The sequence below is a fragment of the Hevea brasiliensis genome, chromosome 3, assembly GCF_030052815.1.
Source record: "Hevea brasiliensis isolate MT/VB/25A 57/8 chromosome 3, ASM3005281v1, whole genome shotgun sequence".
Classification (NCBI taxonomy): domain Eukaryota; kingdom Viridiplantae; phylum Streptophyta; class Magnoliopsida; order Malpighiales; family Euphorbiaceae; genus Hevea; species Hevea brasiliensis.
In genome coordinates this window covers 99,996,822-100,012,866 of record NC_079495.1, presented here as the reverse complement: position 1 = coordinate 100,012,866, position 16,045 = coordinate 99,996,822, and the positions used below count along the sequence as shown (strand labels likewise).

At 30.5% G+C, this 16,045-nt stretch overlaps 1 protein-coding gene and 1 pseudogene across 1 annotated transcript; both read right to left on the bottom strand.

Annotated features, from left to right (window-relative positions):
* Positions 1-575: 575 nt before the first annotated feature.
* LOC110662759 (BAG family molecular chaperone regulator 4) lies at positions 576-3,961 on the bottom strand. Its single transcript, XM_021821862.2, has 4 exons — positions 3,632-3,961; positions 2,714-3,033; positions 2,484-2,630; positions 576-982 (listed from the first exon to the last, which is right to left on the bottom strand). The coding sequence occupies exons 1-4, from the start codon at positions 3,792-3,794 to the stop codon at positions 788-790; spliced, it is 825 nt and encodes a 274-aa protein (XP_021677554.2). The 5' UTR covers positions 3,795-3,961; the 3' UTR covers positions 576-787.
* A 1,464-nt stretch (positions 3,962-5,425) lies between these two features.
* On the bottom strand, positions 5,426-13,276 carry LOC110662758 (uncharacterized; annotated as a pseudogene).
* Between the last annotated feature and the right edge of the window lie 2,769 nt (positions 13,277-16,045).

Below are 16,045 nucleotides of genomic sequence, written 5' to 3'. Positions count from 1 at the left end.
TCAATTCAAAAAGCCCATTTTTCAAAATTCTCAGTATAAAGCTTTCTTCATTTCCCAAAATTTACCCCCCATAGGTCTTGTTCAAGTATGGACAGCATGGCAATAGGATTAGCGTCAGGAAGCATCCCCGGGTACACCATGATGTGCTTAAGCCAGAAGCTGCCCTTGCTGCAAAGGTTGATGATACACTAAGCGTATTACACATTCATGCTATTGCTGGAATCTTAGGTGGGGATCTAACAGGACTCTTCGCACATCCATACCTCAGTAGCTCGTTCTTAGTAGTCCACAACTCAAAAGGGACATTCTATGGCGGCCGATGCGGAATTCAATTAGTAGGAGCAGATTTTTTCATAGTGTGGAATGTATTAGTTACGTCCATCATTCTTTGTGCGATAAAATTGTTGACACCCCTGTAGATGACTGAAGAACTAAGAGTTTGTGATGGTCTGCTCACAGAGAACAAGCATATGCTCCAGCTGGACAAGGACAAAAGGGAAATTCTATAAAGATTGGTGGAAACCATGAAGCTGTGGTGCTCCAATATCCCCATCTTTAATTTAAGATGGAAGCAATACGCAAATATCAATTGGCTATTCCATAAACAAGTATCATTTCCAAGTGTAACTAATAGATCTTAAAGCTCTTAACGATGAAATATCTCTAGCCGACAGGAAGGGGGAAAAAGGCAAATATAAATGAGACATAAAATCATAATAGTGAGTTCTACATTCTAAATATTATATATTCCATTTTGTTCTATAGGCTAAAATAGTCAAGAAGGTTCCTAATCAAACCTTTCCCAATCCTGAGTAATTCTTGTTGAAGATGACAGTGGGGGAGGACTCAAGTTCCCTGGTCCAGAGTCAAAGGTCTCCCACTCAGTTGTCACTGACACAGCATTGCTGCTATTGTTAAATGGCTTTGAATTACTTGACTTTAGGTTGTCCAGTAGATCATGGTAGTTTTGGACACGGTGTACCTGTTCAGGGAAGCTATGAGTTAAGCCAGCAGCATTCGATGACCAAGTAACTAATTCTCCACTGACATATTAAAATTCCGAATTTCTCAAGTTAAAACATAGTTATAAGAGAGAATACAAATAAGCATACACAGTCTGCTACTTGCAGAAATTCCTCTCACAACCATAAGCAGGATGTGGAGGAAAAAAAAAATAAAATAAAGGTGAAGAAGTTCCATGGCAAGAATTTTTTTTTACTATTTTTTATTTTTCCTTTTGGGGGCCAGGTGTGGGAAGATGGGATAAATAAGATAATCTACAAAGGAATGAGAGGAAAGCCTAAAGAAGTAGAAACCAAGAGTGCAACATGTAAAAGAGTAGACCTACCACAATAGATGCATTAATGCAAGACAAATAAAAATGCAACAACTTCCAAGTCACAAGGGTGGAAGATAATAATATATCTTTTAGTTTATCCATGCAATAAAAAAATAAATAAGATTCATTCAATCAGAAATTCAAAAGTTCAACCCAATTTAATTCAGGCTTATGGGTTATTAACTTGCCAAGTAAAAAGAGGCAAGGTAGTTTTCAAGCCCTATAACAAGCCCCTAAAGAGCAAAAATTACAGTTTGTGTAATCAGTACAAGGATTACATTCACCCACTGATTATGCCAAGTCATGAAAAACCAACCATGCAGCATCCAGGAAAGGAAAAGGTCAACTCAACTCAACTCAACTCAACTCAACTAAGCCTTTATCCTAAAAATTTGGGATCGGCTATATGGATTCGCTTTTTCCACTCTGAACGATTTTGGGTTAAATCCTCGGAAATGTGTAATGCTTCTAAGTCATGTTGTACTACTCTCCTCCAAGTCAATTTAGGTCTACTCCTTTTTTTTCTTTCTATACTCTAACCTAATGTGCTCTACTTGTCTAACTGGAGCCTCCGTATGTCTACGCTTCACATGACCAAACCACCTCAATCTCCCTTCTCTCAACTTATCTTCAATTGGCACCACTCCTACCTTTTCTCTAATACTCTCATTACGGACTTTATCCAGGAAAGGAAAATGTGAAAAAAAAAAAAAAAAAAAGAAGAAGAAAACCCACATTCAGGCAGGAAGTGCTGAATAAAAGCAAGAGATTTCTCAGCACTTGGAATAGCTTTACATTGGGATCCCAGAAATTCTCACAAGATCTTACAGCTGATCAATGTGAAAACTTAAAAACCTCAATTATTAACAAATCAATATTCAAAAACAATTATACTGAATATGCCCACTAATTGCTACCCCACTTTTCTTCCTAATTGACTCCATTGCCCTCAACCTTTCTGGCACAACCATCTTAACATTTGACAACATCATTTTTCCAAGTGAAAAACTTTTATCTCAAATAATGGAGATACAAGCCAAAGTCACAAGCACATTTCAGTTGAAATTCATTAAGTAAGATATATGGAAGATAATGTGATGAATAAACTTATTCATATGTGATCTCTATGGCACAAAATACTAACCTCGGCCTTCCGCTGCACCTTTGCTTCTCCTTCAGCCTGAATAGTGTCCAATTTCAGCAATTGCTTCATCAGTAACTCTGATGACACTGCAAATTCCTCCTCTGCAATCTTGGTCCCACCATTCACGGCCACCTCTAAGGCAGACACCTAAAAAAATGAAAATAATAGTAAGCTTCCACAGAATAAAGGCGTTCATGATTAATTAGCCAATGAAGTAGACATAGACTCACTCTTTCTGCAAGTTTATCGACCTCTTCTCTGACTTCAGCAATAGCTTGAAATGCTTTTGACATCTCTTCTCTTTCCTTCATCTCCCTCTTTGATATCTCCTCACTTTCCTTTACCTCAGCCTTAGAAGTTCCTTCAAGTTCCTTCAATTCCACAGGCTTCTCTTTGCTTGCTGGGTTTTCCAAAACCAAGACCTTGGACTTATCCTTCACACCTGCCTCATGCAAATATTCCCGATCCTCTTTTTCTTGCCCCCTAAACAAAATCTTTTGCTGTTTAGGCTCCAGACCCGTTTTTGATTCAATACCTTCTTTCATATATCCTGAAATAGAAAAGCAAAGATGGCTAAAATCGAATGACATCAATATGTACAAAGCCTCTTCATCCTCCAAATTAGATCATTACAGGAATATAAAATTTTCTAATCCAGAAAACTAACGTTGCAAGTATGACATTTAAAAGACATTGCCAACCAAGAGAAGTTGTTTCCAACAAACAAGAAAACAGACATATAACAATTTCATTAAGTACAAAGAATGGCTTAGACTCGAGTTCGATTTAAGTGCAGTTACGCCAAATTTTGCTAAAGGGAAAATAACCTCAAGAAATTTCTCTGTCCATACAAGGAAGAAAAGCATATACCATGCTTTTGTTCAAAAAGTATGCAAGTTAAAAGAGCCCATTAAAAATTAAACTCAAAAGAATCTCACTTTGACAACTGAAAAAACCCAAAGAAAGGAAACAGGCAAAAAACCCACTTGAAAACCCCTAATTTCACACAAGAATAAAACAACATACAGTCCAGTAAACCAAATTTACTAGAACAGAGATCGAATTCTTAAAGTAATTTCAATGATCAACGAAAAATTACATATAAAAAGTAGAGAATAGAAAACTGAAAAACAAAAATAGAGAATTACCGAAAGTAGATTGAGCGGGAACATGGATTTCATACTGGGAGGGACCATGAGAGAAGTTGATCTTGATCAAGGGTCCAGCATCAGCAGCAGCAGCAGCTGAATCTCGTCTTTGGACAAGCATGCCACCTGGCCTGGCCTCCCAATCTTCATTCAAATTCTTCATCGGATCTGAAATTAGAGTTGGTGCATGAAAATGTAGACTACTTTTGCCTACCACCAAATCAAGTAGATGGATTTCTGAGGGATCCCTGGCTGCAAATACAATTTATCCTCTTTTTTTTTTTAAATATAATTTTTATCAGTTCTTAGAGAAACGGTTTGTCGGTTTTCAATGAATCGATATATGGTTTTTCACCTATTAGGGTAGGACCCATAGAATTAAGAAAACGACCATCTAATATTGGGCAAATAATACGGCATCGTTTTGTTAATGGCATATGAACTATTATATTGATACATTTGTACTAGTATATTTTCAAAATAGCTTTTTAAATTTTTTTATAATTGGTATTATATTTTAGAAAATAGTTTGAATCAAAACAACAGATTAAAAAAAAATCATTATTTGTTCTTGCTCACTTTTAAATTTTATTTTATGAATTTAATTTATAATTTTTATGCCATGCAAAATTTTTATAAAATTATAAAGTAACTTACAAATTTTTTGAGTTAAAATATTAAAATTTTTTTTGTAAGCAAAAATATTTAAAAATCCTAATTATATATTTCATAACCGTGCCAGATAGATTTAGTCATAATTTTATTAAAAAATATATCACTTTTTTTGAATTTGCATGTATATTTATTTTTGATAATTTTTTTTTTACTATTTCAATAAATTTAAAAGGCAGACAAAAATAATTTAGGGAGTGTTTGATTCACTTTTTAGATACAGCTGATAGATGATACATATTAAAACAGGTGAATTAAAGTGTTTGATAAACTTATGAAAATAGAACTGATAGCTAATGAGTAACTGATATGATACTTATCAGCTGTAACTTGTATCAATTCTATTTTTAAAACTGTTTTTACCAGCTGATTTGATTTTATTTTTTATTTATATTATATTATCAATTTTTATGTAATTCAAAAATTAATATTATTAATACTTTTATTTTTTATTTTTAATCTTAACATCTTAATTAACACATTACAACTTTGTTAAAATATTTTTTATTAATAACATAAAATATAAAATACTTATTTATTATGAAATAATACATTTTTTATATCTAATAACTTAAACTTAGCTATAAATTTTTTCTTTATCAACAATAATAATTACTTTATTATTTTATAACTACATTTTCAAAGTTATTTAATTATTTTTTAAAGAATTTAATTATTTTCCTATTTTAATAATAAAATAAGTAATATAATATAATAAAGCAACAATTATAAATTTATTTTAATAATAAAATAAATAATATAATATATTAAATCAATAATTATATATTTATTTCAATAATAAAATAAATGATATAATATAAATCAATAATTATATATTTATTTTAATAATATAATAAATGATGTAGTATATTAAATCAATAATTATATATTTATTTTAATAATATAATAAATAATATAGTATAATAAATCTATAATTTTATATTTATTTCAATAATGAAATAAATTATATAATATATATCTTTATTAGTCAATTTACATATTAACAATAATAATTAAACATAATTTTATCAAACACTTAATATAAATCAATTACCATCAATTATTAATTATCAGCTATTAGCTAACAGTAACAGTTATCAAATATTTAAACCAAACAGCCCTTCGTTTCTTAGTTTCTATTAACAATTTCTTAAACAAGTCTAAAATAAATGCAAAAGACAATACTACAGCATAAGTACAGGACCGACAGTAGACTACTTAAATAAACCCGAGGGTCAAACTGAAAAAAAGGATTCTAATCCAACAAAGGCTTGCATAGAACACTGCCATATTTGCATGATGGCCTCAAATGAAAACCTAAAAATTGTAAACATTGAACTGTTCACCTTACAGCATAAGGTTTCCATTTCCCTAATTTCTCCTACAATGCTTCCTGCTTCTTTCATCCCTATCACTTCTACTTGGCTTCCTACTTCTTTCATCCCTATCACTTCTATCTAGCTTCTTGTGTCTTTCATCCTCGTAAGAACTCGATGAATCGTAAGAACTTGATGAATCTGACTCTGACTCTGCTTTTTCTGAATTAGGAGTAAGCATTTGATTCAAATTGAATCGAATTATATATTTTAGAAACCGAACTAAATGGATAAAAAATTAAATCGAATCGAATCGCTCTATTTTGATTTGATTCGGTTCAAACAGATCGGTTTTAATTTTTGATTAATTTTTTAATTTAGACTTAATTTTCAAGTTATTTAGTCTAATTTTGATTTTGATTTAAACATAAAAACCATTAATCAATGAAATTAAACAATTTATATATATAATTAAATATAATTCATAAATTTCCTATAAAAATAAATCAATTCAAAAATCGATTTAGTTCAATTTGAATATATAAAATTATTATTTAATTTGGTTTAACCAATTTTTTTCTCTTCAAAACCGAACCGAACTGAAATAACAAAAATTTTTATAATATAAAACCAAACCGAACCGATTGAATTTTAAAATTGAACCGATTGAATCAAATTAATTCGATTCGGTTAGATATTTCGGTTTGAACCGAAATCTGCTCACCCCTCTGAACTACCAGACTCAACCAGAACTTCCAGATTCATCATCTGATTCAGATTCTAAGGCGGGTTTTTGTTGTTGCATGATAAGCCGTGGCATATTCTTCAAGTACTCACGAAAATTTTCAGTGACGTCACCAAGCCCAATGGATGTGAAGAAGTTGATGGAAAACCGTGTGTTCTTCGGATTATCTCTAGGCAAAATAGATTCAAAATGAGTATTGCAAGTCAGGAAGTGTGAGGCGTTCATTCAATGTATGAATGCCAAGATGTTCTGACAACTCCTGCACCAGAAAATACAAAGTTGAACTTCGTTATCAAAAGAACAGTAAAATTTTGTTCCAAAAAAAAAAAAAAAAAACCAGTAAATTTTTTTCAGACATGTTCTAGAATGAAAATGATATATAACATAAAAACATTTACATTATTCTTTCATTTTTCTCCATCCTTTGGGGTTAGTTATTTGCATTTAGCAAATATTAAGATCTTAGATTCTCTCATCTACAAGATAAAGTTTACTTGCATTGGCAATAGGAGCAAGTCAATTTCCACCATAAAACTTCACCTGAATTAGTAAAGCATATTATATTACAGAAAGATTTTACATACAAAGATATATGAGAGGATACCATTAATTTCAATTTTAATTCGATTTTTTCCCACAATTTCGCATCAATACGTAGTTGCATACAGAGCTAAATGAAAATAATCATTTCAAAGTTAGAGAATAGAAGTGACACTTGATAACATGTTGAACCAACATTATATCCTTGTTGAATCTCAATGAGTCCACAGTTGGGAAGACAAAGGCTATTTAATTCCACACTGAGAGTTACCCAATAATGCTTCACAGATGTTTACAATATCAAATTGAATTTGATTTGCCTCTCCTTAGAGTTGTCCAATGATATTTATTGATTTTCATGAACTTGGAGCAACGGATGATTTTAACCAAAAATCTCTTTGCACAAGAAGTGTGGCGGGTGTGTCTGGGTATCAAGAAGAATTGGAATAAACTGATATCCTTTATTCATATACTAGAGGAAGGGAATGCCATGCATGTGCTTCGTATCTCATATTTTTCTTTCTAACAGTTCTTATGACCATCAGGAACCAGTTTCAGGAGGTATGGAGCAGTTTCATGAGAATATTTTTTCCCCAACCTAAATTTAAGTACAGTATACCTATATTTGCAGTATAACCCAAAAAAGTTAATTCTCTAAATGGCTGATCAACTAAAATAAGAATAGTTAAGGCAACCATGTTGGTGATACATATCTTCACCAAAGTTTCTTTAAAATAGACAGTATAACTAGGACCCTCAAAGATGTATAGACATCTTTCTGGCTCACCATTGGGATTTTATTTTCTAACCCCTATATAACTGTCATATTATAACTTCTCTCTCTTCCCATTTCCACTCTCTTTGACTGCAAACACATAATTCTCTCTCTCTCTCTCTCTCTCTCTCTCTGCTCTATACACATCTTCTTTATAGCTACGCACCTATTTCTATCCTTTTTTTTACTTGCTAAATTCAAACATCTCATCATCTAAAATTTGATTTCCATTTTTTTAACCTCTTACCTATCTATACTTTATCTTATAAATCTACTCATTGTCATTTGGCTATGATTATAATTTCACAAACAAGTTGGGGGGAGACCAATGTGGTAAAGACCCAGACACTGATGCAGCACAGAAACAGAAATGCAGAAAAAAAAGGCTTTTTTTTCTAAAACTGTAGGAAGCAAAAACATGGGAGAAACGTGTAAATATAAAAAACTGTAGGGGTATATTTATAAATTCTGAGTTCTATATAAAAATATAAAGATATTTATAAATTTATATTTTATATAAACAAAATTTTATACACAAACACCAAAAAAAGACAGAATCTAAACCACACCTTCAATGCACTACGCTTCCTACCAAACCAATTGAAGCGTTTTTGTATTTCACTATTCCCTTCTTTGAATCAATCCTTTTTGTTCAACTCCACTTTTATCTAATAATCGAATGCAAATCCTCTGTTCTTAAAGCTCTGGCTACCCTAAGGGACCTTTTTGTTTCAATGCAAGAGTTTATTTTTAATGAAAGAAACACGTTTATTATCAGAAATGCATTTCAAATTTTTCCTAAATTACAGAAACTGCCCTAAAACATTTCAGACAAACCTAGAGTTTCAGTTTCGGAAACGTTTGTGAAATGCAGAAACTCTAGCACCCTAAAGTTTCCATGCTTCATCGCCAGACAATAACCCATCCAAAATGCATAAGTTAGATCAGCAGCATTATACATTTATGCATGATAAAACCTAAGAAAATGGAAACAGGAATATGTGTAATATCAAAATATGCTTATTCAATTACCTGGAAGAGAATCTTGATAAACATACAAGAATAAGAAGTGGTGTCCTCTTCAGTTAACCGTATGTAGGCTAACACATGCCAAGGCAGGGCATCAGTACCAAGTAAATGGGCAAAAAACTTTGCCATGTTTCGCAACTTATTTGTTTCTAGCCAATGAATCATGGAATATTGCTGAACAAAGCACTTCTCAAAATTTTCCTGGTAGACATTATCGATCATGCAAAACCGCTGCCCCAGAAGAACATAGTACAGAAGATAAGTTCTCTCTTGATTACAACATTCCAAAAGCATGATGCATAATTCCATCTACATACACCAATTGAAGAACATGTTCAGTCACCAAGTAGTATAAAACAAAGTCCAGCATAACCCCATTGCCAACCTAATAATGCGTCAAAACGTAATCATCCAAGAAAAGATATGCTTGAACACACAAAGACAAACAAATTTATCAAAGGAGAGAAAAAGAAAATGCAAATTCTACGCGAGTTGATTGATACAGAAAAAGCTATCAACCTACAGTGGGAAAGGTAAATTTTTTTCTGCTCCCTTCAAAAGCTGCATTATTCGCTCACGAATCTACTAGAGGCACATATCATGGTAATAAATGTTATTCATGCCAAATTGCAGCAGAGTCAGTGCATTTATCAAGTTGTACCCAGGCTCAACATCTTTGGATATTAGCTTAATTGTCCTAGGAATTTCTTACATTGCTGTGAGGGCAATCCAAAAAGAATCTTGGGGCTCGAGGGGTATGCAGTCTTCTACAAAAAAAAGGGGAAAATTTTCAGGTTAAATTCCCAAAGATGCTTTTAGGAATTTTTGTAGGGAAACGAATAGAAGAGGATTTGAGAGAGAAGAGTTGTCTTTCTCAGAACAAAGATAAATTGCAAAATATGTTGATTTTTGGTTTAGTAGCCAGAAACCTGTGTAAATACATGTTATCAGACCTTTATTTATTTTTCTAGCAGGTGATTGACATACCATACACTGTTTGATAGGTGACAGCCTCCCTTCAATATTATTCTCTCTTTGCTTATCACCAATAGGTGGGGGGAAGGGAAAATGGGGAAAAAGGTTAATTCATACAAGTTATTGATATATAGCATTTAATTAATCCAAGCTTTTCTTCATAACCCTAAACAGAACAAAAATAAAGAGCAAAATGCACAAACTAATGCTCAAATTGAGTAGCATGAACAAAGAACTTGCCACAGTAGCAAATGGCAGCACTTGCTACAGTACTTGAAATTCTGTTCCTACCAAATTACTAAATTCAAATAAATACAGTTTAATATTAAGCTCTGAAGGGACCATATGCCTACCACAAATATCATAATTGTACTGCAGTAGATGCAAACAGAATCTCAGTTGCTTACCTCCTGTCCTGGCTCAAGTTTAATTTTCAGCAACTTGTGGCAAGCCTCCTCAAAATCTACACTGGACATTATGGTTAGATAAATTGTCCTCCGAAGATTTACAAGATTAGTTTCAGTCTCATCTTTTATTTGCATCTGCTGTTCATCTTCCTCCAATTCATCATCCTCATCATCATCACCTGAAACTGCATCAGAACCTTCTTCATCCTCAGACTCATCACCAAGGATGCTTTTCTTCAATTCTTCAAAGCATTTCTCATTCTCAAGGAAATTAGGATCTGGCTTGAAAATATCTGAACAAATATCAAAATAAATAAATAAAACAACATTTACAACCATATACAGAAATAGATAAATAATCAACCTGCTAAATGCAAGTTAATGTTCTAAACCATACCAAGGGTGATCTCAGGATCTATGTCCTGTTGAAGTGAGATTTCATGTGTTAACTGGTCTTCCTGCTCTACAAGGTCCAGTTCTGGATGAACAGCAGGGTACCCCTGCAGATGCATACATTCATAAAAGCAGTTTAGGCTATTGCACGCCTTATACATATCATCATACAAACAATCAACAAAGGCAGAAGATCGCACCTGAAATTTGGCTTTTCTGATGGCAAAATGGCCTTCAATCAAAAACTGCACCCGCTTATCAATCTCTCCTTCATGAAGAATTCCACGAAATCACTCAAAAGCTCCTGCAAAAATGACAAGCAGCAAACGCCATACATATATAACAGCACAAAAAGGGAAAGAAATAGCATAAAACCAACTGCATTTTCTCTAATTTAACAAGATCAAAGGGCAATATTGATTACAAATCCATTGAACATCAAAAACAAAGTTTACAGGCACCAAATAGAAGACTACACCACATAGCCACCAAAATTCTATTCTTATTTTGTAAAAAAGTGAAAACCTCACATTCCTGCAAGTGCATGAACTGTTAATTTTCAGTTGAAAAGCAACCAATTATCACTATCACACAATTGATCACCAGTCCACACCACCACCAATCACAAGCCAATAGCCAAGATGAAAATGTCTCGTGAGTAAAAACACTTCTCTCATACAAAGGTTTTTTCAAACGATAAAAGTGGTGCAACCTTATCTTCATTAGTAACCATGCTATTGCCCAGGCTACACTAGTTCACTGTGATGTCACTACATCAATCCACTATTGCAGGCACAATATTTAATCATCAGTATTTTTTTTTTTTAGTGAATCTCTCTGTCCCAACCTAAAAATCTAACAAATAATTATTCATGGCTTCAAAAGATATTCACAATCATAGTCAATGATGGAATTGGTTCTCAACACAACGATCTCCTGCCTATTTCAGCAATGAATAGTATTTATCTAAAAGCCAAGTGTATGTCAGCTTCAGGCATTATAAGTAGGCATGACTACCACCTTACATAACCTCACATAGAACATAAAAACAAAGTGAACATCTCCAAAATGAGATTATAAAATCTGTTCCATAATTTTATTAATGAATAAGGACAAACTACTATCCAATGCAAATAAGATTTTTTTTTTTCCTTTTGTGAATGACCTTAGCAAAATAAACAACTAAAAGAAAGACAACTTAGCTGCAAATATATAATAAGAAGATACACATGCACACACTAAAAAGTTGGTAAGAGAGCTACAGTTCATGATCACATAAACATTCAAAATAACACCAAAAAATAATAATAAACAAATAAATAAATTTCTGATAAAAGCAAATCTAAAGAGAATAGCAGACTCACCATCCAGGCCTTTTGGTGAAAGGTCTTAAAGTATGGATCCACAATCTGGGACAAAACCCACAGCTACCTCAACGCTGTGGTCAGTGGGATTCTCCAGCAAAACAGCAAGAAGTTCTAGAGCAACAATCTCTTGAGCCACTTGCTGGTTCACTAAATGTGCAATAAATTTAACAGCAGCTAGCAATTGAGGCTGTCCAAACATTAAACAAAGGCAAATGTATTCAGAACATAGGCAATTCAAAAAATAAAATTAAAAAAATTTCCCCACAAGGACAATCCAGATATAATAAAATAAGTGCAGACACACACCTTATCATTCCGTTTATATGCTCTCTTAAGCTGCAAAACTATCCTTCTCAACAAAAGGTTGCCCACCTCGGGGACTTTGGTGTTCAGAATGGCAACCAAAGCGGCCAAAACATCAGTAAAAGCCGGAGATGCGATCTGAGACTTCATGCATGATCGACAGAAAAGACCCCTCCCTCGAATCAGATTCTCCAAAAACAGTTCTGGAATAATATTCTTAATGTTGCTGGCATTAATCTTGTTCACAAGCCCATTAATACTCTTACGAAGAGCGTCCATGTCAACCTTGGGTACACAACACTGCTTTTATCTTGAACTTCCTTCATCATTCGAGCCTACTTAAAAGGAGGGACGTAAACCCCTCCACTCCTACCCCAATTTGATTCAACAGCTTCTTTCATATATCCTGAAATAGAAAAGCAATGGTTGCTAAAATAGAATGACATCAGTATGTACAAAGCTTATTCAGCCTTCAAATTAGATCATTACAGGAATAATCTCGTAAAATTTTCTAATCCAGAAAACTAAAGTTGCAAGTATGACATTTTTAAAAGATATTGTCAAACAAGAGAAGTTGTTTCTATCAAACAGGAAAAAACAGTCATTCAATTATAATATAGCAGACATATCACAATTTCAATAAGTACAAAGAATGGCTTAGAGTCAAGCTCGATTTAAGTGCAATTACGTCAAAATTTGCTAAAGGTAAAATAACCTCAAGATTCATGTCCATACAAGGAAGCAAAGCATATGCCATGCTAAAAGAAATCTCACTTTAACAAGCAAAAGAGGGATTTTTCACGAGTAGAACATGAAGGAAACAAGCAAAAACCCACTTGAAAACCCCTAATTTCACACAAGAATAAAACAACATACAATCCAGTAAATCAAACCTCCTAGAACCGGAGATCAAACTCTATATAGAAATTGCCGGAAGTAGATTGAGCGGTTACATGAATTTGAAGCTGGGAGGGACCATGAGACACGTTCATCTGGATCAAGGGCCCAGCATCATCAGCAGCAGCGGCAGCTGATTCTCTTTACTGATGTGCATGCCTCCTGGCCTCGCCTCCCAATCTTCATTCAAGTAACTCAAATTCTTCATCGGATCTAGAATTGGCATTGGCGAATGAAATTTAAGAGTCGCTGGTTGGTATGTATAGTAGGATTCCCGCGCTTTGCAGCGGGTTGATAAAATATTTCTTAATAATACTAAAGAAATAAATAAATAAAAGATTCAGGGGCAATTTGGATATTTAGACCCTGCCAATACCCTAGTCACGGTTGTTATGAACAGTGACGTGAGATTGAGAGTTTTAACACATACGGGCATTAAAGAGCCCCCACTCGATGCTGTTTTAATTAATAAATATAAAATATTTATATTAAAAATATATTGAATTCTATTTTTCATAATATAAGATATTAGACTTACATTTTATAAATAAATTATTATTAAACAAAATTATTATTTATCAGTAATTATTAAAATTATTAAAATAAAATTTTAATAATTCAATATATTGATATTGATTATGTATATATAGTTTATTTTAAAATTAGTTAATATCAATAAAAAAAATTAATATGTTGTCTACTTATAATAATTAACTCATTTAAAAAAATCTAATACTATTCTTATAATAATAGGTTAAGTATAAAGTTTTTGATTTTCTTCCTGATTATATTAATTCAATATGGCAAGGTTCTTAGGAACCCACTGCAGTTTAAAGTATTTTTTAATTATTAAAAAATAAATTAAATATATTATAAATTACATTAAAATTTGAGAGTAAAGTAATTAATTATTTATTATATACAATATAAATTTATACATATTATAAAAAATTTATAGGGATTATTTTAATAATAATAATAATATTATTATTATTATTATTATTATTATTATTATAAAAGAATAATTATGTCAATCTAAATTTTTATTATTTTAAAATAGTATTTATAATAAAAATTTAAAAAAATAAGAAATATTCTTAAAATGAATTGTTATACTTTTATTGTAATGGGATGAAAGTTTGATATTTTTTTAATATAATGTTAATATATGAATTAAAATTTATTTCATTATAAAATAAAGTTGCTTTAAAATTATTTAAGAAATATAACAATAATTAACTTAAATTTAATAATTAAGTAGTTAAATAATTAAAAAAATTAAAATAATAATAATAATAAATAAATAAAATAAAATTCATTTAAATATATAAATAAGCAATTAAGTGGTTTAGGATTAAAATAAATAAAAAGATATTTTAAAAATTTAATTAATAAAATAAAAAATTTAAATAAAAATATAATGAGACTCTAATAAGTAATAAGGTTCTTTTTAGTTCAGAAAATTTAACTAATTGAAAACAAATAACAGAACAGCATGTTAAGAAATTTCAAGATATATATTTTGTAAAAATTAAAAATAAGGTCTTTACTTTTAGTAATAATATAAATTTATTAAAAAAATAAAGAAATCGAACACAAAAATCCACAATAAAATAATTAATCACAACAATTATTAAACAGCAAATTACACTTTATTAAAAAAAATTATTTTAAAATCATTTTAATAATAATAATTAAATAATTTGTAAGTAACTAAATTAAAATAAAACTAATATAAGAAAATTAATATATATATATATATATATATATATATATATATATATATATATATATATATATATATATATATGACTGAAATTTACTGCCATCTGGATTTGTGTTGAAAACTGTGCAGAGGTATAATTTTTAAAATAGCTTTTTAATTTTTTTATAATTGATATATTTTAGAAAGTAGTTTTATTGATTAAAAAAAAATTATTTCACTTTTTAATTGTATCAATTTTTAATTTATAATTTTAATATCAAGCAAAACTTTTATAAAATATATAAAGCAATTTAAAAATTTATTAAGTTGAAATATTTTAAAGTTTGATCAAAATTGATACTAATTATAAATATCATATTTTCCAACAAATTAAGTTTCTGACTATTTCAATGAATCCAAAATGCAGCCAAAAACGATGTAGTTTCTATTGACAATTCTTAAACAAATCTAAAATAAATGCAAAAGACAATGCTACAGCTTTCTTTTAGCAATAATAATTCCCCGTAAAAAATAGTAATAGATTTCAAAATTTATTGCTAATTAGCAATAATTTTTAGAATTTATTATTAAATATAATTATATATATTTTTATAATTATATTTTTAATTTTCTAATGATGAGATTTTTCTTTTGTAAAATTAACAACAAATAATTATATATTGTATACACTTTTAAATTTTTAGTGTCAAAATTTTTCCTTATAAAATAACAATGATTTTCAAATACATTATTAATTAGCAATATATTTCAAAATTCATTAATACTTATAATTATATATACTTTCAAATGACGAATTTTTTCTCTCATAAAACTAATATTAAATTCTAAAAGTTCGTTTCTAAGTAACAAAGATTTTATTTCGTTGTTAATTTAATAAAAAAAATTAATTATTTAAGTAAATTTATATAATTGTTATTTTTTTAATTTTATAAAATAATAATAAAATGAACCATTATTAAATTTATATTCAAATATTTTTACAATGTCAATTTAACATTTAGCAACGAAATTTTGTTTTGGAAAATGTACATTTTTTTTTTCTTATAGTGAGGCTATTTAATTCCACACTGAGAGTTAACCAATAATGCTTCACAGATTTATTTACAACATTTTTCGGGGCTCCAAAATTTGTCAATTATCCTTATCCTTGATGTATAGTGAATACTTCAATTTATTCATGAAATTTTAACTAGTGTTAGATTTCTATTTACAATCATCGATTATGTATTATAGCATTAAGAATCCAATCGATGCTAACGTTGAGAGCAT

Coding starts and splice junctions, on each gene's coding strand:
- LOC110662759 (XM_021821862.2), bottom strand. CDS start 3,794: ATGAAGAATTTGAATGAAGATTGGGAGGCCAGGCCAGGTGGCATGCTT. Junction 2,631..2,713: donor TCGATAAACTTGCAGAAAGA/GTGAGTCTATGT, acceptor TCATTTTTTTAG/GTGTCTGCCTTAGAGGTGGC. Junction 983..2,483: donor AGGTGCAGCGGAAGGCCGAG/GTTAGTATTTTG, acceptor TTCCCTGAACAG/GTACACCGTGTCCAAAACTA.